The sequence below is a fragment of the Strix uralensis genome, chromosome 5, assembly GCF_047716275.1.
Source record: "Strix uralensis isolate ZFMK-TIS-50842 chromosome 5, bStrUra1, whole genome shotgun sequence".
NCBI lineage: Eukaryota > Metazoa > Chordata > Aves > Strigiformes > Strigidae > Strix > Strix uralensis.
This window is the reverse complement of record NC_133976.1, coordinates 8,011,679-8,037,149: the sequence shown is the minus strand read 5'-3', so window position 1 is coordinate 8,037,149 and position 25,471 is coordinate 8,011,679. Positions and strand designations below refer to the sequence as shown.

At 44.4% G+C, this 25,471-nt stretch overlaps 1 protein-coding gene across 2 annotated transcripts in view; it reads left to right on the top strand.

Moving 5' to 3' along the window:
* The window catches only part of FRMD4A (FERM domain containing 4A), a 287,785-nt gene that overhangs the window by 65,553 nt on the left and 196,761 nt on the right, over positions 1-25,471 (top strand). Inside the window, exon 1 of one of the 2 annotated variants that reach the window (XM_074869806.1) lies at positions 23-179. The exons of the other annotated variant lie outside the window; for it this stretch is intronic. Coding sequence (XP_074725907.1) covers positions 114-179 — 66 coding nt within the window. The 5' untranslated portion in view covers positions 23-113. Of the gene's footprint in view, positions 1-22; positions 180-25,471 lie in introns of those variants that run through there. 2 annotated transcript variants of the gene reach the window in all.

Below are 25,471 nucleotides of genomic sequence, written 5' to 3'. Positions count from 1 at the left end.
TTATCTGTGAGAAACTCATTTGCTACAGTTTGAGAACTAGCTTTGGCCACAGACGGTTTGGATTGGGACTCCTGAACGCTCTTCTCTGTCTGGAGCTAACGTTTGACTTCACAATGACTTTAGCAGCTAAATTAGAGGATATTGAAGTGACACTGGAGCACCTACTAATGGATGTGTTCGTAAGTATGCTACAATTTCCTATTTAAAGTGAGATGCTAATAATCCAAAAGACAGCATACAAATTTAATGGTGTACCCAAGTGTTGCACTGACTTAATTCGTTTACATTTCCTGATAAACTGGGTGTCCAGCACTACCAATGTGTTGTGGTATAGCTAAGGATATAGCTAAGCGGTAACATGCAAAACTAGAACAGTGTGACTCCAAGGCAGGTTCTGCATTGGTTTTGGCTATCATCTACAATTTTGATGAAGTATGTGAGAAGTAGGAGAGATTTGGTCTGTTTGAGGAATATCTCTGTGAAAGAAGTGCATTGACAGAGCATTTAAACTGTGTATTGCTTAGCATCGAGTGTCCTTGGCTTTAGGATTTTGACAGCTATTAGATTACACTCCTTTACCACTTTGACTTTTGGATTAGTTTTGTAAGAGATGAAGGAACAAGCAAATGTAGTCAAGTTTTCAAGAAAATCAAGTTTATTCCTCCTGGATATATCAAACATTTTAAACCAGTCTTAAACTGGAATTTGCTCCCTTGAAATGATCAAAGCTCAGTGAAGCAATGTATGATTTGCTTCTGCACATCTGAGATAAGAATCTGTATCATCTCTTTTTAAAAGTTTCTTAAAAATATCAAAACATTTCAAAACAGATTTCTGCTTTTTCCAACACAACTTGGTAGTTTTTGCCCAAAGGTCAGAGATGGTCATGTTTTGGAAGATTTTAGTGGGTGGGGGAAAAACAATGCTGAGGGATTGCCAGATCATTTATCTTCTTCCAAAAAAAAAGTCATGCCAAGGTGATCTGTACTCTCTGAATTCAGGCTGTAAGAAATAAGATGGCAAGAGACATTCTGAATTTTCAGAAGAGTTTTTTGGCATCTCTTAAATGAAATGCTTCAAATTTCAGGGTCTACTAATGAGGAATCTTAGGCATCAACTACAAAAGTGAAAAACAGGAGAGTTTGCCAACTTTCTAGCCTGTGGTCCAGTTACTAAGGTGTCCATCTGTTCTGTGAAATGGATTCAGGTCTCTCTGGGCTGGCGTCTCTCCTCAGCACTTTGGGGACTGCCCTGTCCCCTTTCCCACAAGTTACTGAAATAGGAGGTAGAGGAAAATACTTAGAGGCTGCCCTGTCAAAGCCTCTATGTAGGGTATGAAATGCTGAAATACTCTCTGGGCTGTAAGATTTGAATCAACCTAATGATTATTCACCACTCTGGGTTCAACTCCTTTCCCCAGCTCTGAGGACCATGCATCCCAGAGGAAATCCCTAAGGGTTTAAATCCCCATGACAAGCAAAGATGCAGCATCTGCATCTCATGACCACAGCACACTGTGAAAGTTACTCTGTGTGGGAAGTGGCTGGTGCTTTCTTTGGACTATTTGCAGTTGCTACAGAATAAACTTGGCACCGTGATCCCTCTTGGTCTATTTGTAGCTCAGCGTCACTTCATTGAGCTGGGCATTTGACACCTGGGAGACTGAGACCCTCAATGGGGCAGGTGCCAATGAACAGTGGGTGCTTAAAGGCATTTTCTTGCAGGGTTGCTCCAAGCAGTATCTCAAAGACTGCCAATATCTAGACAGCCAGGACTGACTGAACTGATTGAGGCTGAACAATGCTACATGTGTCTGATTGTGTTTGAAGGGCATGAAAAGACTCCTGCCCTGCTGGAACCACCCAGCCCTCTAAGACAGGTCATAGGGAATAATTTCTTCTTGGCTCTTCATGTCCCATCATGAGCACTGTTTTGGAGCTGTATCTAGGTTTTGTCTCTTCTTATGTCCACGCCTTGCTTCCATCCAAGTGTCTTTCCTCATGGGTTTTTGTGTTTGTTTGGGGTTTTTTTTGCAACAATGGTGACAGTAGACCAGATAAACTACAGGCCAAATTCTCCAGAGGTGCAGAAGGCCTCAGTTCGTGAAACCAATGGAGCTCTTATCAGGTTGTGTTTGGAACTGGTCCCTCAAATGTGTAATTCCAGAAACACAGGGAAATGTCCCCAGCTGGGACAGTGCAGTTACAGCTGAAATTGTGATGCAGGGACATGTCTATGCGGTGCCATGCCGTGCCATGCTGGAGCCCCAGCTGGCTCTGGAAGAGCGGGTGTGTCTGTGCAGCATTGTGCAGGGGCACACTGCAGCAGTGTCGCTGCTTCGTCCCCCTTGTCCCCCTGCAGAGCCTGGGGCTGTAAGACTCAGGGGTAGCAGGTCCAGGCTTCTCACTTTGACTATCAGCACTATGAATCTAATCTAGCCTTTATGCAAATCAAGCAAATAAACTTTCCCTGATGAGCAGCCAAGTTTTCAGCTAGCTGGGCTCTTCTAAAAACTACCTAGGAATTATGGCAGGAAGAATTTCAGATAATCTAGACCAAATATTCCAAATGCAGAATCATTTTGTCTGACACTATCAGGCACAATCTTCAGGCTTTACTCATACATCACCTTGCCTTGCGGCTATGTTTGATCTTAAACCACCTGTCCATTGAACAATGTTAAAAATTATTTCTACTACTGAATACAGAAAAGTAAATATGAAACTCAATATGAAGGAAGGGCAAAACATAAAGCTCTGACTGTTATAGATGATTCTAGCAGCCAGGTTTGTCCAAGGTCATTAATCCATAAACAAGTGTTTTGCTGTTACCAGCAAGACTAGTACTTAGGTGAGGAGCACAGGGCCAGACCAGGGGGCTGAATGGGCTTCAGGCAGATGGACTGCCAGGTAACAGGACCCTCCTGGGAATGATCTCGAAGTCTGCTCCGTGCCATGTATCTTCATCTGTGTCAGGTTTATTGCTGAAAGTGTGAAGCCATCTGTCACTGTAATGCTCCTCTTCCAATTCTTCGGTGCCCTCCACTGCTCCAAACCAGGCGATTACTTGCAAAATTGGGAAACTGTGGTCTATGGAGCCTTGACTTGTCTTTTTTTTCCTTTGAAGAAACCTAGTTTTAATGCTCGCTGGACCATAAGGACAGTAACCCATTCCCAGATCAGTGGACCCTGACAAAGCCCACTTTAACAGCTTGTACCCAGCTAGCAAGCCCATTTTGTCCCAGTGTAGAAAGGTTATAGTAGACAGCAAATGAGAAGTAAGCATCAGTTTCTAAAGAAAACCGAGCCCTAGCTCAACTCAGACTAACCCATCTCAATGTATTTGGCTTCTGCAGAAATATAGACTGAAGAAAGACTATTAAGATTGGGCCAGTTTTTCTCTGGACAAGGTTTTTAGCTAAGTTGTCCTGCAGGAACTCACCTGGAGTGAGTTCAGCAGAGTTTCACAGTGAAGATGGCAAGACTTGGCAGCAGATATGTTTAACACTTCCTCTGGAAAGCTAATATTACACCGGAACAGTTTTTAAAACATTTTTTTTCTTTTTTTTTTTGGCGGAGACTATAGATTTGCATCCACATGGCATGAGCTGCCACTTCCTTCCAGGACATGGTGTACTCACCACGTTGTCATCCTGCTATCAGAGAAGCAGCTGTTGCTGCACTGAAATTTCCTTTCCCCTATTACCAAAGGGCGTTGGAGAGCTTTGCTGGGCTCTGCAAAGCAAGATAAAAGGGAAGTCTCTGACATGACATTTCATAATTAGCTGTCATCACCGGCAGGCTGCCACGGAGCTGCTTGATGAGCTGGGACTTGGCTGCCTGGAGAAACACGGACAGAGAGGCAGGGGCCAAGGTAGGGCGGTGGTGCAGGGACAAGCTCGGCAGGTCCCTTGGGTGTGCTAAGGGGAAAAGGAAGTCTGGGTAAGAAATACAGGCTCTGAATCCTTGCTTCACTGGCTGCAAAAGGCATCCTTGAGCCAAACCCTCCTTGCCTCTGGACACCCTAATTATTCTTGTGCAGGTTGTAAAAGGTGACCTTTGAGGTACACCTCAGGACTAACCTTGCTGACTTCCAAGCCTTGCCCTAGGCACAGCTAGAGCAAACCTCCATGATACACCATGCCAAGTATGCCTGGGGCACTTTGCATGGGATGTCTGGGAGGGTTTGGGAATGAGGTGGGCTGTGAAGCCTGTCCCTGAGGGATGCTTTTCCTTGCATTATGGATGTGGCTTAGACCTGGAAAAAACAGACTCTCAAGCAAACAGGCAAAGGGATAATAATCCTGGTGGAAAAGTGAGCCTGAAGTAGTCAAACATCGGCTGGCCTTTAAAAGGAGACTGATTTCTGAAGGCAGGCGTGACGGAGCTGTAGTGGATGTCCCAGGAGAGAAAGAGAGACTTAGATGAAGTCTTTAAACCATGAACACTGTATCCCTGTCCGATTCTAAATACCACCTGGGAAACAACAGACATTTTATCTCCAGTGGTTCATGGGATCTTAGACACCATCTGAACACAATCAAGCCTGTCAAATCCACAGTACACTCCACAACTCCATCTACATTCCTGCAGACATCTATCTCCACAGCTGGTTCCTCAGCCTTCCTCCCACTGCACTCCACAGATAAATATATATGCATATATGTGTGTGTATATATATAAAAATATTTGTGTGTGTATATGTATAGGAGACTATCTGATGAAAGTGACATTCATGAGGGCTTCCTGGAACGGGGAGGGGCTGTGGTTGTTTTGCCCTGGGTGGATGTAGCAATCCAGATTTGCTATGCTCTAGCCTCCTCCATCACCCTGAGAAACAGCTGCTCTTCTCCCTCCCCATGGTGTCAAGTTCTGGCAGAGTTAACACCAAAAATAGCAAGGACATGAAACTTAACCTCTCTTTCTAATAGCATAACAGTCAGAGGAAATTACCTGGGATGCTGCAAGTATTCTGGATCATTCTTCTGCCAGCTAGTGATGAACAGGAATTAAGGGCTGAGTCAAGGTCCTGTATCCAGCCAGACCTAAAACTGGATATTTGAAGGAGAAAGAATGAGTCCAAAATGAAGGTCAGGTCCCTTGGTCAGAGGTGCCAAAGGAGGCAGGGCTCCCTGGTGTACCTTGGCAACAGGGATGGCACCATGATGTGGACAAGGCCACCACGTCCTGGTAAGGATCTGGAGTGGTGGTTACCAATGCCCACATATTCCAGCTCTTAAAATCAAGCTGACAAGAGGAGGGCATTTAAGTGACCTGGCTCTTTATTAATAATAGAGAAATAACAACAAAAGCAGCAGTGGTAAGTGCCAGCTCTTCTCATCATCATTTTACAGATAGGAAAACTGAGACACAGGGACATCAAGCCATTTGAGCAGCACCCTCCTCCATCTTCCCACTTAAAAAGGAGTAGAGATCCAACTTTCAGAATCCCAGTTTGATCATTTTTTTCCCTACAGAGTATAATGGTGGAGTGACCACAATCGCAGAATAATCCAATCATCAATGTTTGGGGCTCAGATCTCCAATGCCACAGATGAAGTGTGCCTTTGGATCTAGTCCTAGCATGCTCTAGCATAGATATGTGTTATATTTGTCCATTCTTGAGGCAATTACAACATTAACCATCCTATTTTCTCATGCCATCAACACTGGTAAATAGTAGCCATTCTCATAGCTGGTACTGAGGACAATCTGGAGAAAGAAGGGGTGCAGAAAGATGGTTGTGATGAACTTGCTTCAACCGCCATTTCCACAGTAAGCCCTACACACAGCAGTCTCCATCCCTGCTGTAATCAAACAAACGTTCTTGCAGTTACTATCGACTCCTGGTGTCTGTGTTACATTTTTCTTAATAACCATTGCAATAATAAGACATTATCAACATGTAAAGTGATCCATTAACCTCTATAGTGGCAATAAATTGTGTAGCTTTGCCAGGCTGCCAGGACTTGCTAATCGAAGAGCAAGCAGCAAGTTCGTACTTGGAGCAGTCACAAATCATGCATAATGCAAAAGTGTAGGTGCTAACCTCACCCTCTGCAATATAATGGGTATTTCCATGTGTTTATCAGAGAAATCGGTTCTCTGAAGCAGCTCCTAATGAGTTGCTGTCTGGCGGCAGCAGCTGCATCTTCTGGTTTACCCTCAGCATCCGGTTTGCAGGAGATTTAAAGCCTCATCCTCCACCGCTGGAGTTGGCCTGTGTTTTCTCGGTGTAGTGGGTAGGAGCAGAATCAGACCCCTTGACCTGCACTAAAAGTTGAGGTTGCTCAGCATGATTGTGCCATTGAAGAGATCCAATTAGGTAGCTGTTCACTAGGTTTTGTTTAGACACTTCCAAAAATGAGAACATAAAAATGATCATATCAGGCCTTTCCAATGAATGATCTAGTCCAGCATCATGTCTCAGACAGCAGCTGACATCAGGTGCCTACAGACAAATATAAGAACAGGGCAAGTACATAGCCACAGTCCCCACAGTTATTTTCCAACCACTAGCTGTTTGCACTCAGGGGTTCATGACCCAGAAGCAGTGTCTTCCAAGTTAGTAGCCCACAGTAAGTGTTCTTTCATGAATTTGTTGAGTCATTTTTTAAACCCAGCCCAGGCACCCGAGTTACGAGGCACGGCTGCCATGAAGAGTCCTGGAGCAGAAGAAAAGCCATAGCGTTATGCTGCAGCCCTGTGCACAGTGCCGTCAACCGCAGATAACTCCTAACCTCTCTCCCATGAGAGTCAGGTCACGCTGTTGACCCTCTGAAAGCCTTTGTGGAACAGAAGAGCTTTGTGGAGCAGTCTAGGCTTGCTCACCCATGCTGAACAACGCACAAAAAGAAGATGGTGAGAATGAAGAGCTGAAAGTGCAAATGCCAACAAGGATGTTAGCAAAGTCAAGATAATTAAATACAGCTATCAAGGGACACAGCAAAACTTCTGATAGCTGGAGAGACAGACCAAGAGTGGCAAGTTATCAAGCTTATTTTATAATCACAAACTCAGAACCAAGCACTTCTGGACTCAGAGAAGTTCATATCTGATTCACATTGCTGTAGGTTAACCCAGAATGTAATGTTAGATGTTCCTAAATTTTCTCATTCACCAGTATTCCAGCAGAAATATCCACATGGCGGCTCATCTGTTGCTTTTTGTACCTCAGCCTTGGATGCCATGGGGAATGGTTGGCAGAGCAGAGTATGAAACCCAGGATGTCACCTGCTGAGCCTACACCTAGCCAAGCACTTCGACTCATCAGCTGGTGTGTCCACCAAGCCATCAAGTTCTTGGCACAGCATATAGTGAATGTCATGGCACAGATGTAGACATCCCCAGAAGATGTCTTCAGGAAAGAGGACAGAGCAACCTGCACCCTTCCTTTTCCCCTACTGTCACCAAGCAGGCTCTCCAGGAGCAGCCTCCATCCTACCTCCAGTTCTCCTCCCCACCCTCCGTCCCATGCATGGTCCAAGCAGACAGGCTCCTGGAAAACCCTGGCCAGAAGAACAGCAGCAGATAGTGAGTGGAGCCTCTGCTAGATGGAAGGACATTTCCCTTGTGTTTTAGTGTGCCGGTAAGTCGGCTCTTTTCCCACATAACTCAGAGAGACAGTAATTAATTAGGGAGGGAACTTGTCTGACCCCATTGCCCTGGAGACACGCCCCTGTAAACATCACGAAGGGATTGCAGAGGCCACCTCTGACTTCCAGGGCTTATATAAACAAAAGAGGAGATATTTGGCAACAACGCCACATTCCCACATCGCGGATGTGTAGCAGAGGCTGGATGTGATGCATACAATAGTAGTAGTGCACTCGGAGTATGACTGTGCAATATTTCTGTCAGGGATCTGATATAAAATCTTTGCAAATCCCGGTGACTGCAAGGAATGTGCAAATATTTGGTACATCTCAGTATCAAGCCTTAAAATGTGAGCAGGCTATTCCTGTGTAGGGCTTAGCACTGCTGATTTGCTTAAATTCCTAAAGAACTAGGGGTTCACTTAGCACAGCATGGAAGGTACTCCAGCCTTGAGCTAGATTTAAGCCTTAAACAGGATATGTGACATATGGACTATGTCAAACACTGTGAAGATAAATGCTTCTTTGTTCTGTGTAACTTTCTCTCTTTTAAAACTTCATCCTTGTTACACTGCTTTGATTAATTTTAATATATTGTGGGAAAGCACATGTGTCTATGTGAGTGAAGGAGAGAGAATTATGTTGCCCCAAGAGAAAGCCACATGGATAGCAGAGAGGTCAGCATGTCCCTAAAGAAAGAAGGGAAGTAGAAGACCCCTGAGAGATGTTAGGAGGGCTTTATTAAGCCTTGCCAGACCTGGTAAACAGCCTCTCAGGCAAATTTTGTTTCGTAGTTGAAATCTCACAGGCGTGGAATAATGATGACTTTTCTCTGAGAGAGGAGCAAACTGCACAAAGCTGAAAGAGGAACTGCTAACACTAGCAAAATACAAACCCAATTTGATTATGTTCTTTGTGGATTTATATGGACAGATTAAGAAATGTGAAAGTTTGTCTGACACTCTGGATCTTTGGCCTTGGAGTCTCTCCCTGTAATTCCTGTCAGTTTATATTTTACTGCTTCAGCTCTCCTGTGTCTGCCAAGCTGTAACAACACCCTACCTCAGTTGTAGGAGACATCTGGAGTGGCATTTACCTCTCCTAACTTTGGTTGCCTTTATGTGAGCTTGTCTTCTGGACTCCTTTTGTCATCATTGAAGAGAAACGGGCACTTGCAAGGTTTGAGACACCAGGCCTGCTTCAGCTGCCTACTTTACTAGGTGGTGAATGATACCTAAAATTTAGGCTTATGCTAGTCAGACCTACTTATGAACTGCAGATTGTTAAACAACTGTGCTGTAGCAGAATGCAAAGTTATCACAGGAGTCTAAATTCCCAGTCAACTCTGTCGGTACAAGTCATGGACATGCTGCACATGCAGTCCAACACTGTGCTCATCACTGCATAACCCAGAGCACCAAAACAGTAAAACAAAGCAAGAATCTTGTTTAAGTGTGGGGCTGACCTTCATATTCAGCCTGGATTACTGCACCCAGCAAAGGCACTCACATGTACTGCTTGCCCAGAGGAGACAGGGATGCGATGGTCTGCATGATCCCCAGACGTGACACAGCCTTGACACACACAGAGGCAGCCCCTGGGCTTTCTGTGGCTGAGGACCACAACTGCCTCTCTCACTCTAGCAAGCTGCTGGGTTATTGCCAGTTCTGATGGAAAAGGCTCGTACAGGAACCGAGCTCCACCCAGTGTGTTTTCCCACATCCCTCCCCAGGCTAGGGTGATCGTAACATTTCTCTGTAAAACACCACGTAAGACTGGAAAATTGGGGGGGGTTAACTTTAAGGTAAGCTGGATTTGAAACAACAACCCGTGCTTATCTTTCACTCCCAGCGAGGCAGTTTTCTTTACAGTCTGATTCTGGGTGCAATAAAACATAAGCTAAGTCACTGTAGGGACTGCAACCCCAAAACATCGCCCTGTTCTCCTTGTCTTCCTATTGCTTTGCTGTGCCCTAACAAATCAGCTAGGGAGGATTTCTTACAGTGCAAAGTAAGAAATTCCACCAAGATTAGTAGGAGCTGCTAAAGAGCTCAAATACAAGTGATTTCCCTGTCAGGACTCCAGGGAAGAAGTTGGCTTTGCTACTGATAGAGACAATAGATATTATGCAGGGTGGAAAATACTGTCAGGAGCTGCAAATTATCCTTGTTGTCCTCTTATTCTGTTGCCATACTCATGTCTTCATGGAGTACAGAACTTAAGTGGGTTTTCCTGTACTGAGTAACTTTTCAATTTTACAAAACAGTGTCTTATTGATAGATCTGATAGATACCACATACTGAATTTCAGTTTGTGCCACTGCTGCCACTGGTTTCCATCCACTGATCTCCGCTGGGCATACACTGACTTGAAACTTGACTACTCCATTGCAAATATAAGGCAAGCTTTGCATCAGTAAATGATTTCTCTCTCCTTTTCATTAAAGACAAAAAAAAAATCTAGTCTATATAGCAATCTATTGGAATGCACTTTCCTCTGATGCATTGTTACCGCAAACCACTGTTCCTGGCAGCCTGCAGTTAGTACTGAAAAGCATTCACTGCTTTAAAGAGTTTCATCTTTCAGCAGTTAGTAAATACAGCGTGTCTCTTTTGAGGGTCTGTGGTGGCAAGGCCAGGACGTTCCCTTACTATAGTTTGGCTTTTATTTCCTACTGTGCTGTTCAGTCAGAGATTGTCTCTGCAGACAATGAAGTTGAATGAAACCTTAGTGATGAGTCTGGCCATCTTAATCTGCATCTGCAGTCAACTACACAAGAGAGGGAGCTCTCCAGAGGGCAATTCAGAATTTGATGGGCTGAAGTGCCCTTGGACGTGCTTATGTCTGTCACAAAAAGCTAAATTCCTTCTCTGGAAACAGCTAGAAATACCCTCATGAGGGCATATTTCACATCACCTATCCTACAGGTAATCTATCAAACTAATCCTAATAGACTCTTCTATACCCTTGCCTACCTATGTAACTTGAACAACTCTAAAAATAAAAAGCCGACATCTCATCCTTCCAGATGGTTTCCACAGTCCTGATGATTATGGTTTGGCTTCCTGTCTCCGAGTTCATACCACATTGGAAATGAGGAATGAGACAGAAGAAAGTGTCATAGAGGGTTCAGGTCTCCAGTTTTATGTGTTTTCTGTGAAGGATACCTGTAGAGTTGTGCCTGAGGAAGGAGCCAGGCCCATCAGGATATGCAGGGACCTTGCTGAAACTGGCTCCAATACCATGCAAATGGATTAATTTCTTCTACACTTGACATGCACAAGAGGCTTCCTGTGAAGAAAAATATTTGTACTATTATTCAGCTGCCTTGAGCAATATGCAGATTTGCATTTCATTTGCAAGACCTAAAAACCTACGCAAAGAACTTATGGCTTGTGGAAATGACTGAAGGAAAGGTCCCCTTTCCCCTAGGGAGAAAATCAGTCTATGTGGTGCTTCATGCTGGTACCACTAGACTGTGTCTCTGGTCCTGGAGCTTGGTTGCTTATAGACACGGGTGGAGATGTGTGTTACGGCTCTTCGTCCCCTCTAGTGGATAAAGTTCTATCTACAAGGCTTTTTTTTCTATGAGTTGGACCTGCAGGAGACCTTGCTTGCAGGAATATGAGAGCATCTGGGAAAGGGGGCTGACGTGAGCAGGAGCCCACTTCCCTGGGCTTCAGATTGGGTGAGCAGGGAGATCTTTGCTACTCTCCTCTCATATGAAGCACTCACCCCCGAGGTCCTGAGTCAGACATGACTCGGTTTTTATTCAAGCAAAGCTCCCAGTGTGGCAGACTGAAGCCACCTTTGCCCTCTTTTCTCCAACCGGTAGATCCCCAGTGGCTCTGCTGATGCAGGCAAGGGTTCCCCGTGGGCAGCTGGGAAATGCCAACCACCTCGTGCTTAAAAAAACAGGGAGGCAAAATGTGAGATAGCAGGGGGGCATTAACAAGCATTAAAAAAATGCTGCAAGAAGCAAAGACCCTAACTCTACACCTATCCCACTTAAAAAACCTATATAAGTCAGTCATGCTTAAGATATTTCCATCTTTTCCTGTCTCTCTCACTCTCTTTGGCAAAAGACATATGGAACTAATTATGAACAAAGGCCGATTGTTTTAATATTCAGAGTTTCCCACATCAAGCTGCTGGTTTTTTTCTTTGACTGGTTTTAATGCATGTGCATATGCTGAGCAGATACAGAGTTTCTCTTCTTTATTTTAAACGGTTGCTTTAATGGCATGTCCTTAACACCTTCATTCTGGCTTTTGGACTTTGATCAAAACAAAGTATTTTTAGTTTTGCATTAAAATGAGAACAATACATGGAGGAAGGTATTGGCTCCACAGCTCAGCAGATTTTGCTCTCCCAGCTAGACTGCTCCAAGGAAAAGAGTGGGGGCCAACATCTTTTCCGTTTTACTAAGCAAATTCAGAATACCACTCAGGAGTTTGTGGATCGAGAAGCTCCCACTTTGCACACATTAACTTGAAACTACATCTGGACCCGTACCTGTAACTGGACATGGAAATGAACACAACATCCAAAACACATTTTTACAAAAGCACAGAATCATACCCGGCTGCTTTGGAACAACTCCTGGTGCTGCAGAAAGTCTGTGGGAAGGGAAAGCATTTTTCTCATGTCCAAAACACTTGTGTACAATTTAAAGTGCAAATATAGTTTCAAACTTTTCTTCCAAAGAAAGAAAATATCATTGTCTACTAGGCTCTGAGGTGGTTTTATAAGAGAAAAAAAAAGTAGACGTTGAGATGGACTTTGTGAAGACTACACTTCATAATTATAGACTCTAATATAATAATTTTTATAAGTACACATAGAAGCTGTAGACAACACTGAGCAGGCTTTCACTGATACATATCTGTACAGATGTGAGTGTGAGTGGCAATGCCTGTTCTTTGCACTTATGTATGCACTGCACTGTGCCAAACAGACCACGTAGTCTGAATCGGTGAGTGCTTGTGCTCAGCGGAGCAGCCCAGAGGATCCGTTTGAGCCCTGTGCTCTGGGTATGTGCTTTCCAACATCTAGGAGACAGCAATATCTGAACATAGGATTTAACATTAATCTCTGCACCAGATGGTGATACACTAGATATTCTTTTTAAGGTGAACATGTGATCTACTGTACAGCAAACCAGAGGGGTCTGTAGTCACATGGCAAAATGTATAATAACTCTGATAGAGCTTTGATTAGACAACTGACCTGGTTACCATCTGTAGCAACAAGAAGCAAGCTTGACATTTTTGGAACATTCTCCCCAGAAGCTTAATTCTTCCACCTCTGTGGCATATCAATCCTGCTGAGCAAACTACACCGAGAAACAGAAGGAAGCTAAAGATACGCTGCTTGAAGCATGTTGTTAAGGTTACAAGGCTTGGGTTTTCCTTTTTTTTTTTTCCTTTTCCCCCCTCCTTCTTTCAAACAAGCCACATCTTGACTCATATGGTCTGATGTGAAAACCCACTCAGCTATTTGATAGTTGGGAAATCTAGATGAGACTGTAAGTTATTTCAAAGGAAGCCTGTGTGTGCTGTGAACTCTCTCTCACACACACGCACACACACACGAGTTAGCTCTGCACTATGGTAGTACAGACAGCTGTGACTCCGGGTAGGACCCGAAGACTTTTATTCAAAATACCATATGGATCACTGAGGAGACGCAGTGTGGAAAGGGTAAGCCATGATTTCTTTGTCCTGAATGCATGCCCAGAGGATGAGGAGGGTACCATTTGATAGTAGGTGTCTGCCCCATTAGGAGTCAGAGCTAGTAGAGATTATGTCATGGTGTGTAGAAATTACTATTGGTGTATGCCATGGTGTGTAGAAATTACTATTGGTGGGACATGTGTGGTGATGAATGGGAATTAATACTAGTCAGAGGATGTGTGATAACTTAGGGTAGAAATTGGTGCCAGCAGGAACAAGATTACATGCAGCAATTAAAGCTAGTTAAAGGTTCTCTGATAATACTTGTAGGTAATAATTTCTGAAAAGGATCATTTCTGATAATCAATAGTGGTTGAGACAGTGTGATGGCATACAGCAGCACTGAGCTGTAGCAGTGGAGAGTAAATAAGAATAATGTCAAATAATGAATACCAGCGGAAAGCTTGGGGTGATGTGGAAGGGCTCTGTATATCTGAGCATAGATGCAGATGCCCACTAGTGTCTGTCCCAGCTAAGATGTATAGCAGTGGCTGCACAGTGCAATATGGGCTGTACAGTGCACGATACACTGCTCTGGTCAGTGCCAGCCAATGTGGCACTGTGGGGCTGACAGTCCCTGGCTAGCCAAGGCGATGCTGTTGCTTTCTTGTTGTAGCAGGTATAGCAGGGGGTCCCAAGGAAGCTGTAATTCTGTCATTAATTTCCTGAAAGTATGCAGGGGACTGAGGGAAGTCCCATCGCTTTGAAGGATTGACAGGCTGGCAAAGAGACGGTGGCTGGGACATGGGTTTCAGCTCAGAGGGTGATGCAAACCTGCGGAGCGCACACTGAGCGCACACCAAACGCACACCAGGTGCTTTGGGCTGCCTTTGCCTGGTGACCTGCCTCTGCAGAAGCCAGTAGGGTTGGCACGGCCCCCCAGGGGAGAGGAACACCTTGAACACCCTCTGCTTGTCACTGCTGATATCCCCTGAAATGGTGCTAAACTCAAGGGAATGGGCACCGTCTGCATGCTCCCAGCCGCAGTGGGTTTGGGCAGGGTGCCCCAGGGGTGGGTGAGGGCTGCTGCACCCACTGATCCATGGCTGATGGCACGTGTAGAAGCTCTACAAACCCAAAGCAGCTCAGAGTTGCTCCATGCAGAACTGAGGAAAACCTTTGCTCAAGGCACCTGTTTTGCTTAAAAGCAGTTCTGTGTCAGCTGAAGCCACCTGTGAGTTTACTTTGAGTCTGTTGCACGTGTCAGTCAAAAAAAAATCTGGTCTTGGACATTTCAAACCAAATATTTTTTCCAATTTTTCTTTCAAAGAGAGTGTAATTTCATTTGGATGAATGCCTTATTTTTTTTAAAGGTATATGAAAAAAATCTCAAAAATTAAATGCAGGTCAAAAACTGTTTCAGTTAAACACAAAGATTTTCTTTCATTTGTTTTTCTTCCTTCTCCATTCGGGAGAAGGGAAAGCAGAATTACTTTGTGTCAACCTGAAACATATTTTCTTTGCCTTTCCAGTCCATCAAGCAAACCAAAGATAATCAATTATTCACACAGCTTTGGTCTGCTATTGTTTGATTGTTGTTTGTTGCTTTGGAGCATGTTCAGAAATGTCCCTCCTGGTAAATTTGGGCTTTGTGGTTCAAGATGTTGGTTCTGAGAGGGGCCCAGGGCAGGCAATCCTGCCTACCGCCTTAATCTGCCTTGAGGATGGGTTTTATTTCTGTCCCCTGCACAGTGCCCAGCACCACTGCAGCATCAGTCAGGTTTCCCGTCTCTGGAGAGGCACTGCTGTTGTTGACCCAGATCACAGGAGGTGGGTTGGCATCTCGTGGCTTTGCAGCTGCTCTTGGAAATGTAGGAAGGCAGAGAGCCTGGTGTCTCCTTCAAAGGTGGCTTCCCGCAGGGTGGCAGATGATTTTTTGACCAGAACAAGCTCTCAGCTGCTGGAGGGCCACCATCTGACACTGCTGATGGCTACAGTGGGTCCCTCCCCATCTGGAAGGGCTCATGCTTTCATGAAGACCATACCTGAGATCAATGAGCCTAGAGACAAGTTATATAACAGTGTGGAAAATGGGAGACCACTCTCCTCCATGCACGCACACATTCCCTTTGGAAAAGCACTATCCATACTGACCTACCTGAGCAACAGCTGCCCGAGACTTTGTTTTGCTGTGTGCATTAGTCCATGTAATGGAGAGGTGTATAAAACAGCAGTACTCTCACAAAGTGTTTCCAGGAGGTGACTGCATGGTGGAAAGCAAGGGAGAGCATGGAAATACCGGCAGAAGAAGGTGTTGGAGAAAGTCAGTATTTATATAGGAGGAAAAAATAGATGCATAAGGATGACCAGTGCTTCAGGGGACTTGACAGTGTGTACTCACTTAACAGCTCCACGCACAGCCCAAGTGACCGACCACTGTCAGGGGGTTTGTGTTGTTTTATTTTCACTCACATCCACAGTTTATTTCTCTCCTTCCCACTTCTTGACCTAAGGTTGGGGTGGTTTAGGCTTCTTATAAGGCAAATGCTGGAGCCTTGCTATAAGGTTTGGCAGAAGATTTGGTAGGATGGTTTTTGCCACTGGCTTTTTTTTGTCCTAAATCTCTGTCATTAGTCTCTCTGCCTGATCATGAAGCTGCCCCATTCGGCACCTAGCCCATAAGGCTATGTCAACCTGGTTGAAGCACGCATCATGGTCTCTCTCCCTGGAGCCCCCCACCAGCTAGATGTGACAGGCAGATCCCCTGCACTTGGGGTCCTGAAGCCACACAGAAGCTGTGTTTCTAAGCTCAGAGTTCACAAAATCCCTCTGTAGCAGTGAAAGAGCCTGAAATATGGTCCCTAAAGAGCAAGTTTCACATGTAAAGCCTGAGATGTGAGAGATCTGTGCAATGCATGGCATGCACCCAGCAGAAGAGATGGCTTTACAAAGGCTTTTACAAGTCCAAATAAAAAAAAAAGCAGAGCTAAATATTAATAGGTATGGCACAGACACCACCAAACAGAAGTAAGTTTTGTGCCATGGGGCACACCAGCAGCCAGTATCAGGACTGAGACATGAGTTGGGTTCATCTAAGTCAATTCTGAGGTCTATGAGACATCTCCATCCTGGCTGGCACCTCTGTCTGCCTTTGGGATCACTGCAGAGGCAATCAAAATACTCTGCAGGGGTTCCAGAGGTGGTCCCCTGAACACTCATGTTTGCCTGAATTAATAACTCCGTAAACCCCAGCCAGCTCTCCTTTAGCCAGCGTATACAGGGACACCTTGGTCAGAAGAAGACCTCCCCCCAAACCAGGAGACATGTATCCCTTCCCTAACACAGTATTTCACAACACAGAGCCCTCCCCACCAGATCTTACTTCTCTGGGTCTCCTTCCCCCACCAGTAAATATGCACGTTAAATATGTAGTCCTTTCTCCCTTTGCATTATTAATGTGAGACAGTTTATGCCTGCGAGCTATCTTTATTATATCCATGTGCTGCGGATGTGTGTGAGAGGAAGATGAATAGAGTCCTACTAATGTCTAACAAATGCCTCGCACCATTCAGAGATCTCTTTCTGTTGTTGCAAGGCACTGGTAAAGAAGAACACATATTTACTCCTCCTCTCAAGACCTCACTGGCTATTTTCCAGCCACAGGAATGTTTCTCACCACAAACACAAGGCATTGTTTTTTTGAGTTAGAAAGCCTAGAGAAAACATGCAGCTTTCTTGTATTAAAAAAGAACAAGTCTGCCCTCTCTTATGCCTTCAAGACTCAAAGGATGGTACTACAGATGCTGTGTAAAAAGGAAGGCCATCTCCAGACTAAATGAAGTGCTGTAAGAAACAACTCAAGCTGGGAGAGATATGACTGGAAAAGCCATTTTAAATTAGGTCTTGCAGTTTGCACCCCAGCTTTAGGTCCCAGCTCTCAGCTATGGTAAATTAAAGGCCCTATGCCCAATTGTGTCAGTGACTGTTTGCAGCTCACCAGGATTTTAGTCCAGATTGCTTTTTTATTTCTTGTGCCTCTGAAGAAGATAAACTAAGATTAAAAATTCAGTCAGAGCTGCAAGCAAGAACTCCACTGTCCATTACACTAGTGTAAATCTACACCGGTGCAGAGCTGAGACTGGTATTTACCTATGACACCTCCTCTCTGAATGGATATCCATGAACACTCATTCATATCATGACTTTAAAACACACCAGGCAGAGATAAATCCGTAAATGGATATTTATTGCCATAGAAAACAGATGGCAGAAGACAAAGCTCCCATGTTCTTATCCCAGGCTGCAAGCACGTTAAGAATGCGGCAGGAAACGTCATTCCTCCTATAAATAAATTTCTCTTGAGAAGAGAGAACCCAGGGATGAAAAAAAAAATCAGTCTTTCTGCTGTGCAGGCCAAGTCTGAGGCAGGTTTTCCCACGCTATTCTGCAGCTTATGGTGACCTTTGCTTTTGGCAAGAGAGGAGGTTGCCTTCAAGCAAACTCGGCAAAAGAGTTCGGGTATGTCTTGCTGCTGTAGAAATCTACAAGCACTTTTACTACTCTGAGTTATTGATTTTCTTTTTCTACTACACAAAGCATAATTCAGTGTCTGACTTATTGTTAATAATTTTTCCGGCATGGATTCAAGAGCAAAGTGGTCAGAAACCTCTCACACCAAGGGTTGTAGTATAGCATCTAACAGGGTGGAACAAGGCAGATCTTGTGGTATTCATGGTGGAGTGGTCCTCATTTGTTAAACCTTCTCATGCAAGCCCCTGTGAGTGATGCTGCAAGCACTTGCTCTGACACCACGACTGAGTGCTTCAAGGGAAGTTGATCTTTCCAGTTCATGCCATATACTTGCAAACTCGTACTCTGGCATGCAGGTCCTGCAGACCTTTGCTTAGCATCTTCAGTGACATTTTTTGGATGGGCCTCTTACCTTGACAGCATCACTACCAATCTGATAGACTGCTAAGGTGACAGCAGAGTTACTCAGATGCTGTGGATAACAAAAGAACAGTAGATATTTGAGTGCAGAAGTTGAACAAGAGAGAAGAGAGACCTTGACGCAAGGAACTCCTGTGGTCTTAGCTTTTTTCTGGAAGTCACTCAAGTTGCAAGGTGATGAAACCAATATACAAACTTAGAGGACTGAAAAAAAAAGCAGCATTTTGCAACACACTTTATTTGTAATGAATTATTCACCAGCCCTACAGACAAACAATTCTATCCTAAAAAAAGACAAAAGAGAGGATAAGCTTAAGTAGCAAAATTGTCACCTGTATAATGATCTGATATAATCACCTGTGACTGCCAAAACATCAATTTTATCTGCTTCATCTGAGATTTATCTTTTCTGACCTGTTCACAAGTATTTTGGAGGAATTGGTTTAATTTGAACTCTACCTAGACAGATAAATACTTGGCACCCCCTCTTGGGTGTCAGGAAGTTGTAATATTTTGTGACACTTCTAAAAGGTGTAACAAATCAAAACAGACTTTCCTGTGAAATGGATCAGGAACTGTGCCAGACTTTATCCCCCCAAAATGCATACAGGTTAACAGTGCGAGAGGTTAGAGCACGGCAGAGGCTAATGGATAGTGACTGGTGAACTCTGCAGAGTTCAGAGACAGGATACTGCTCAAATTGGCTTTCAAACAGTTGAAGCTTAATTGAATTATTGGAAGTTCTCAAGGCCTGGAGACCTCACGAGCAGAAGTTCTGCTGTGAAATTTCCAGTGCTTCAGATTCTTATTTTGATCAGAAAATGAAAAGCTTTTTTCATTACAGTTTGGCATTCGTTGCCTTTGTTTTAGCCAGACCCTGGGACAGCAAGGGTAGGTCAGGGGACAGGGCAAGGGCAAGCCAGGGGACAGAGGCTGGGAGCCAGAAATGCACCAAGTGTTTTGGATTCGGGTGAAGGGAAGCGGGGGATCACATGAATCCAGTTATAAAGCTTTGGAGGTGGTGGAAAGGCTCCTGTAGTTCATGGTCCCTTTTGGTATTCCAGCTAATAAGCCTGTTCAAAAGGCTTCCTCAGGTAGCTAGTACCATGCCCACATCATACCCCCACCATCAGCCTAGTGCTCAGGAATTATGATGGTTTAGCACGCAAGTAGTTTGCCTTGAGGTAGTGCTCTACAGCCCAAAAGGTAAGAACTTACCACCCATACAAGGAGCTTCCTGGAAGGGCTTTTTCATACAGAGACTTGCAAGGTCAGCAAGTGATAGATAATGTAAAGTGGTTGCTTGTGTATTTGAAATATCTTCCAACCTGCCCCACCCTGAAGACCTCATCCTAACTCAGCTTCTAGCCAGGACTTATCCCTGGAAGGGCTTGAACATGCCTTCAGCTGGGTTTTAGTCCAGACATAGAAAGCCTCTTGACTTTGTCAATTCATGATCCGTACAGGGATTGCTTAAATGTTGCTTCAACGATTTCCTGAGCTAACAGCATTTTCAGACATCAAGTGCAAAGTACAATACATGTCTTTTTCCAGTTCTTAATTATTTGATCAGTCTTATCATCCATTTAGGTCAGGATACTGCAAGTGTATGGAAAACAAAACAAAACAAAGCAAAGCAAAGCAAAACAAAACAAAACAGTGGATGAGCAGCAAACTTAGCCTTTGTAGAGATTTTGAATTTTCACTCTTGAGACATCTTTGGTCCAGACCAGGCACCAACACGTCTGCTTAAACGCCAGCAGTGAGTTTAGTGAAGCTCACAAGCACCAGATTCTCCCCTAACCAACCTGATAGAAATCATGAAAGAAGTTGTTCTGACCAAAAGATAATGTGTTCTGTAGGCAGCCGCATGGTTTCTATTTTGCTGATCCAAGAAATTCAGAAAGTTGGATTTAGATTTCAAATATGTTTCCAAACTTCTGGTCAAATTTTCTGTCTGAGCTTAGCTTATTTCCTGGTGAAGTATATATTATCCTCATTGTCTCAATCATTTCTAATGGATTCAAAGAAACGGTGACTTTTCATTCTACCAGCAGATGGATATGAGTGATTCTCACGCTTTCATTTTTCTTGTTGGGACCAAAGTATCATACTCTCCAAATTGCACAGGCAAGGAGCGCAATTAGTCTCCGCTTCCCAAAGATACCACATGAAAAGCTTTTGAAAAGATAATGGGCTGCAAATGATGCCATTTAGTCACCCGCACACACTCTACAATCCAGCTGTACTTCTGGAATATATTTAGAAGGTATAATTAGGGTTGTGCACACTTTGAAATAAGTGAGCAAGTTTCTTAACTGAGGTTGAAATTCATTTTAGTTTCCAGCGCTACCTCTATAAAAGCCACCAAGTCTTGGTGGGGTGAGAACATGGATATCTATTTTCTCTCCAGATTTTGCATCATCATAGATTAGGTAAACTCCATAGCTAAGGACCGATAACCTGCAATTAGTGCTGATGCACTAAGCATCTGCCCTTTGGAGGTCTACTTGCAGAACAAGTACCATTTTAGTTAAGAATAGAAATCACTGCCAGAGTGAACCAAATCAGTCTCAACTCAAAAGTTTCTGCCACAGGGAGTTTCTACTCTGCCAACTCCCAACAGATGAGCGATGGGACAAGATGTGTTTTGGAGAAATTCACTTAAGAGGGATTAAAGGTAGGGGTTTATGTTCTTGCTAGCGTGTATTTCCCAAGTCAGCTGCCTTCCACTTGTACCTTCAGCCAGCCTACATTTACAAGTCTGTCATGAAACTAATAATTTTTACCACCTTTTTACACCTCTTCAGTAGTCAAAGAGAGACTAATGTGTGTCTTCTGTTGACAATTCATCCTAATATCTTCAAAGACAATTTAGGATGGGATGAATTACCCTCTGTATTGACACTCATCTTTCATTAACTGTAGAGGGAACAAAAGCCTTTCCAGTTAGAGGAGATAAACATAGAGTGCCATGTCTGCTCTGCATTCTTACTCCTAGAAACCAGATCCAGATGGGGCATCCAGGCTAGCCCAGCTCAGATGTGAACGTCCCCACAACAGCAGTCTGACCTCACGACTGTGTGTTCTCTAGCTCTGCACATGGCCCTGTGAATCTTTGGTTTATCAGCCCAGGGTTTGTCATGGGAAGCCCTGCACTACCACCTCTGAGAGTTGTGGGTCTTGTGGGGAGAAATTGCCTGTCCTTGGAGGGAAGTTCTAGGGGGACATGTGCACTGCAAAACATATGGGCTGCACTCCACTTCAGGGAAGATATAAATCTATTTACAGCCAGGAAAGCAACCCAGCTCATTCATGTTGGAACTACTGCATGCTTCTCACAGCTTTTCTTGTGTGGAAGATCAGATGAGCAAGGGTTGGTTCTGTGTAGTTGTTCCTTTAGACAAGGTTTGCAAGCACAGTGCAAGCCTGCATGCTAACAAAAAGTGTGCCTCTTCCGATAGCTATTATTGATTTTGCAGCAAACTAGGTGGTTACTATTGGCTTTACTGAAATGTGTCAAGGGTGCCATCCTTCTGGTGGTCCTGCCTTCATAGTCCTGGTGGTGGTCTGCTGTTCCTCTAGATCAGGCTGGAAAACTGTAGCATAACATGATGACTGTGTCATCTTGGGAGTCAGAGCCATGCAGCAGGCTCTGCTTCCTTGTTGTTGTGGATCATTAGATCATCACCCAAGTCCAGCAAAGCTAAAATTTGTGTCACAAGGGCAGCAATGCATGGTCCTGTCCACCATACAGATGACTTGATGACTCCACCAGATGCAGGGCAGGTGCCAAGCAGCAGGGTCCTGGGCTCCAGGCCCCTCTCTATGTCCTTGAGACCATGTTTGCAGAAGCAATCATTCAATTCTAGGAGCCTCTGTGTTTGAATCTGTTTTGGGGAGAAAATGGTACTCACTGTTTCTTTTGGAGACATGTGTGTTGATAAATTCTGAGGGAATGTCTGAACCTGCTCTGAAGGACAGCCCCATGGCCATCTGGGTTAGTCTTCCACGTTTATGTGCTTACAGGCTGGAGTTAAGGGCACCAGAAGTAGATCACTGAAAATGTACAATGTAGCTTTCTGACTGATGGCTTGATAAAATGCCAGATAGCTCACCTGAGTGAACAGGGCAGCTGGGGAGATAGGAAAGGGACTGGATCCTGTATTTGCACCCTCTCCAAATGCCTCTCTTTTATTGCAGGATAGAGATAATCTGATATTCAAAAAAATATGTATTTTATAACAGTTTCTGTGAATAAATGCCTGTGTTTTCCGCATCTGAAAGAGATGCTAAGATCTGTGAGATGCTCAGGGGAAGAGCACAGGATCAGTGCACTGCCCTGATCAATATGATCCATGTGAAATTACAGAGAAGAGAATGCCAATGTCCTTTTCCCCCTCCACAACACTTCAAAAAAGCTCTCCAACATCTTGCTTTTATTAATCCTTTTGCTGTATATTCAGTAGCCACAGTACATCTGTAACCACAGGGCTCGTCCTGCATGGGTTGTAATATTATCTGTGATGCTTTGGAGCATCTTAGGAAGCTGAATGAGGACTGCAACAAGTGACTTTCTGTCTTTCAGTCTTCCCTTAATCAACCTTAATTTATCAGCAGACAGTGGGGAGGAGGAGGAGCAAGGTTAAAACCCCACAGGTAGTTCGTCCTCATTAAAGGTCCAGATTTTCACAGAAAACCAAGAAAAGCAACTTGCAAATGTTTCACAGGCTCTCCTTTCCTCACAGGCTCTCTTTTCCTCAGAGCTGAGCTCAAAGCTGTTACTGTTGCCTCAGGGCAGAGCCTGGAGTTCCCAATTTTTGAAAATACCATCCAAGAAAATCTGTCAAGGCTAATTTGATGGATGGGCTATTGAAAGAGGGAAGCTTGGCAATCCTAGGTCACAATTTAAAATTATTCCTTATAATACATTGGGCTTTACATATTACAAAGGCTTTTCAGACATTGATCCTCTCCAGACCTCTGCAAGACCCAGCCAGTGCTGTCGTTCCCACTTGGCAGCCAGGATGCTTTCAGGGTAAAAGCCAAGGTGAACTGCCGACACTCTGTGAATCTGGGTGTGTTTGAAGCAGGATCAAACTTCAGGGCTCCTGTTAGCTGGAAGCGCACATCCACATCCCCTTCCTCCCTCTCCAGCATCTCTCCACCCAACCCGTGCTTGCAAACCACACCAGGGACTGGGAGGAGGCTTTCTAACTTTCATAATTTCCACTCTGAAATGTTGGAAAACTTCCTTTTTTCATCCTGGACTTTGCTGTAATGTGTATCATGTATCCTCCTGTAAACTTTCAAATGCACCAATAGTGGCAGTTTCCTGCAGACGAAAAAGGGTTTGCTCTAGTTACAGCAAGTGGGAACCTGGCCAAGAAGAGTCATAAAACTAGAGGACGTTGATTTTTAAAAGCACAGTTATGTTAGCACATTCCAATGTATCCAATCAGTCACCAGAGAGAGGTTAAAGTGGCCTTGGGGCCAACCTCCAGCTTCTGGAGGATGGTGTCAGGAGAAAGATAAGCAGACTGATGCCAGCAGATGATCTAGCCCCTTTTCCTTACAATCAGTCACAGCAGACTGTGCAGTGCTGACCAGACTCTGGGTTGCAGCAGCATTCTGAAAACTTCTCATTCCTGAGCTTTGTTTTATACTAATGCATGGATGCCGTTATTCTACCCTAGACTGGAAGTGAAATTGCTGAAAGATTCAGGACAAGGGTGTAGGCAGCATGAATGTTTCCCTAAAAAGGGAAGAGATGCTGTGAGGTTTCTGAACATCCCTTATAGACCCCAGCACTGGTGTTTTCGCTGAAGTCAGCACCTCCCTTCCCTAGGAGTCCTCTATTTAAGGGGTTCAAGGTGAAAGAACCCCATTTTGGAGGGAAAGGACGAAAATATTTCTGAAAATCAGCACCTTTTAGAGAAATTCCAGGTGGAAATCCACAAATCTAGATACCCTGAATTGCTTGAAGATGGATCAGACATCTTCTGCAGCTCAGGATATGCACCACCATGCTCTTGCACAGTCCCTCTCCCATGAGATCAGCACTTTGCAAGGAGAGACTGTAGGACTGGCCTCAAATTCCCCAGGCACCAGCCTCCGAGAAACCCTCCATTGTTTGTGTTTTGTAATGACTGCCCATCGGGGAGGCACTGACCATCTTTCCCTCCCAGTTCCTAGCTTGCAAAGCCAAGAAATACCAGCACAAAAAGGTCCACGTTCTCTTATCCTGGAATGAACTGACCACGTCTGGTCAGACAGGGACAGAGCCTACCATCTACGTGGGCTTTTCTTTCCCATGACAGTTTCCCAGTCAGAGCTTGAGTAAACATGAGGTCATCACCAATTTATAATTGCTGAGATTTATGTCTCTCCTGATCACATTTTTATAGAAGCAGAAATATGCTTTCATTCTTGCTATTCTGCCCATGTCTTAATCACTCTTCTGACAAAACCAGACACCCTATTTTGAAATCAAACAGATTCACAGAGGGTGTTCCCTACCAAGGCAGCGATTCTTGTCTGACTGGACCATTGCCCTGTACAGTGTTGATTTTGGTGGGCTTCAGATATAAATCTTCCCAAAGACCATTTCTCTCACGACACAGAATAAGACCCCTATTGTTATAGCTACGATACATTTGGGACATATCTCCACTGCTCTTTAGATCAAGGCAGCCACTTAATGGGGCTGTTCCATAGCTGAGTACCCTGTTTCATCTCCTTTTCATGATGGATCAGAGTGGTCCCAGGCACTGTACCTGGGGAAGGTGAGGGTGGTGAGGTTGTTGCTCTCTGGCCCGTCTTTTTGGCTGGGCAATGGCTTGGAGGAGTGTTTATACCAAATCCTAGGCAAAAGCACCACGATGGAATTGTGCATTCCTTTATGCTCCTCTGGAATCCTGCAATAACTCAAATGAGGTCAGTCAGGACCAACGTTGTCTTGAAGTGCCTGGTTCACACAGACCGACACTTCGGCTCTATGAAGGAAGTTTTTCCTGGTTTTGCAAGGTTGTGGCATGGCTCTGTCAATTAATGCCTGTCTGTGATGAGGCTGAACCCCAGCTCCTACCCCTACTGTCAGGGCCCTTCAGAGGTTGCGCTTCAAGGCATGTGTGCATGGCTCATTACAGCAATGGACCATGCACTGCCAATACTTGTCTGTGGGGTGAAGGCAGTCATGCAGGGACCAAGAACAGCTCGCCATCCTAAACAGAGATGGAGTGGGAGCCAAATC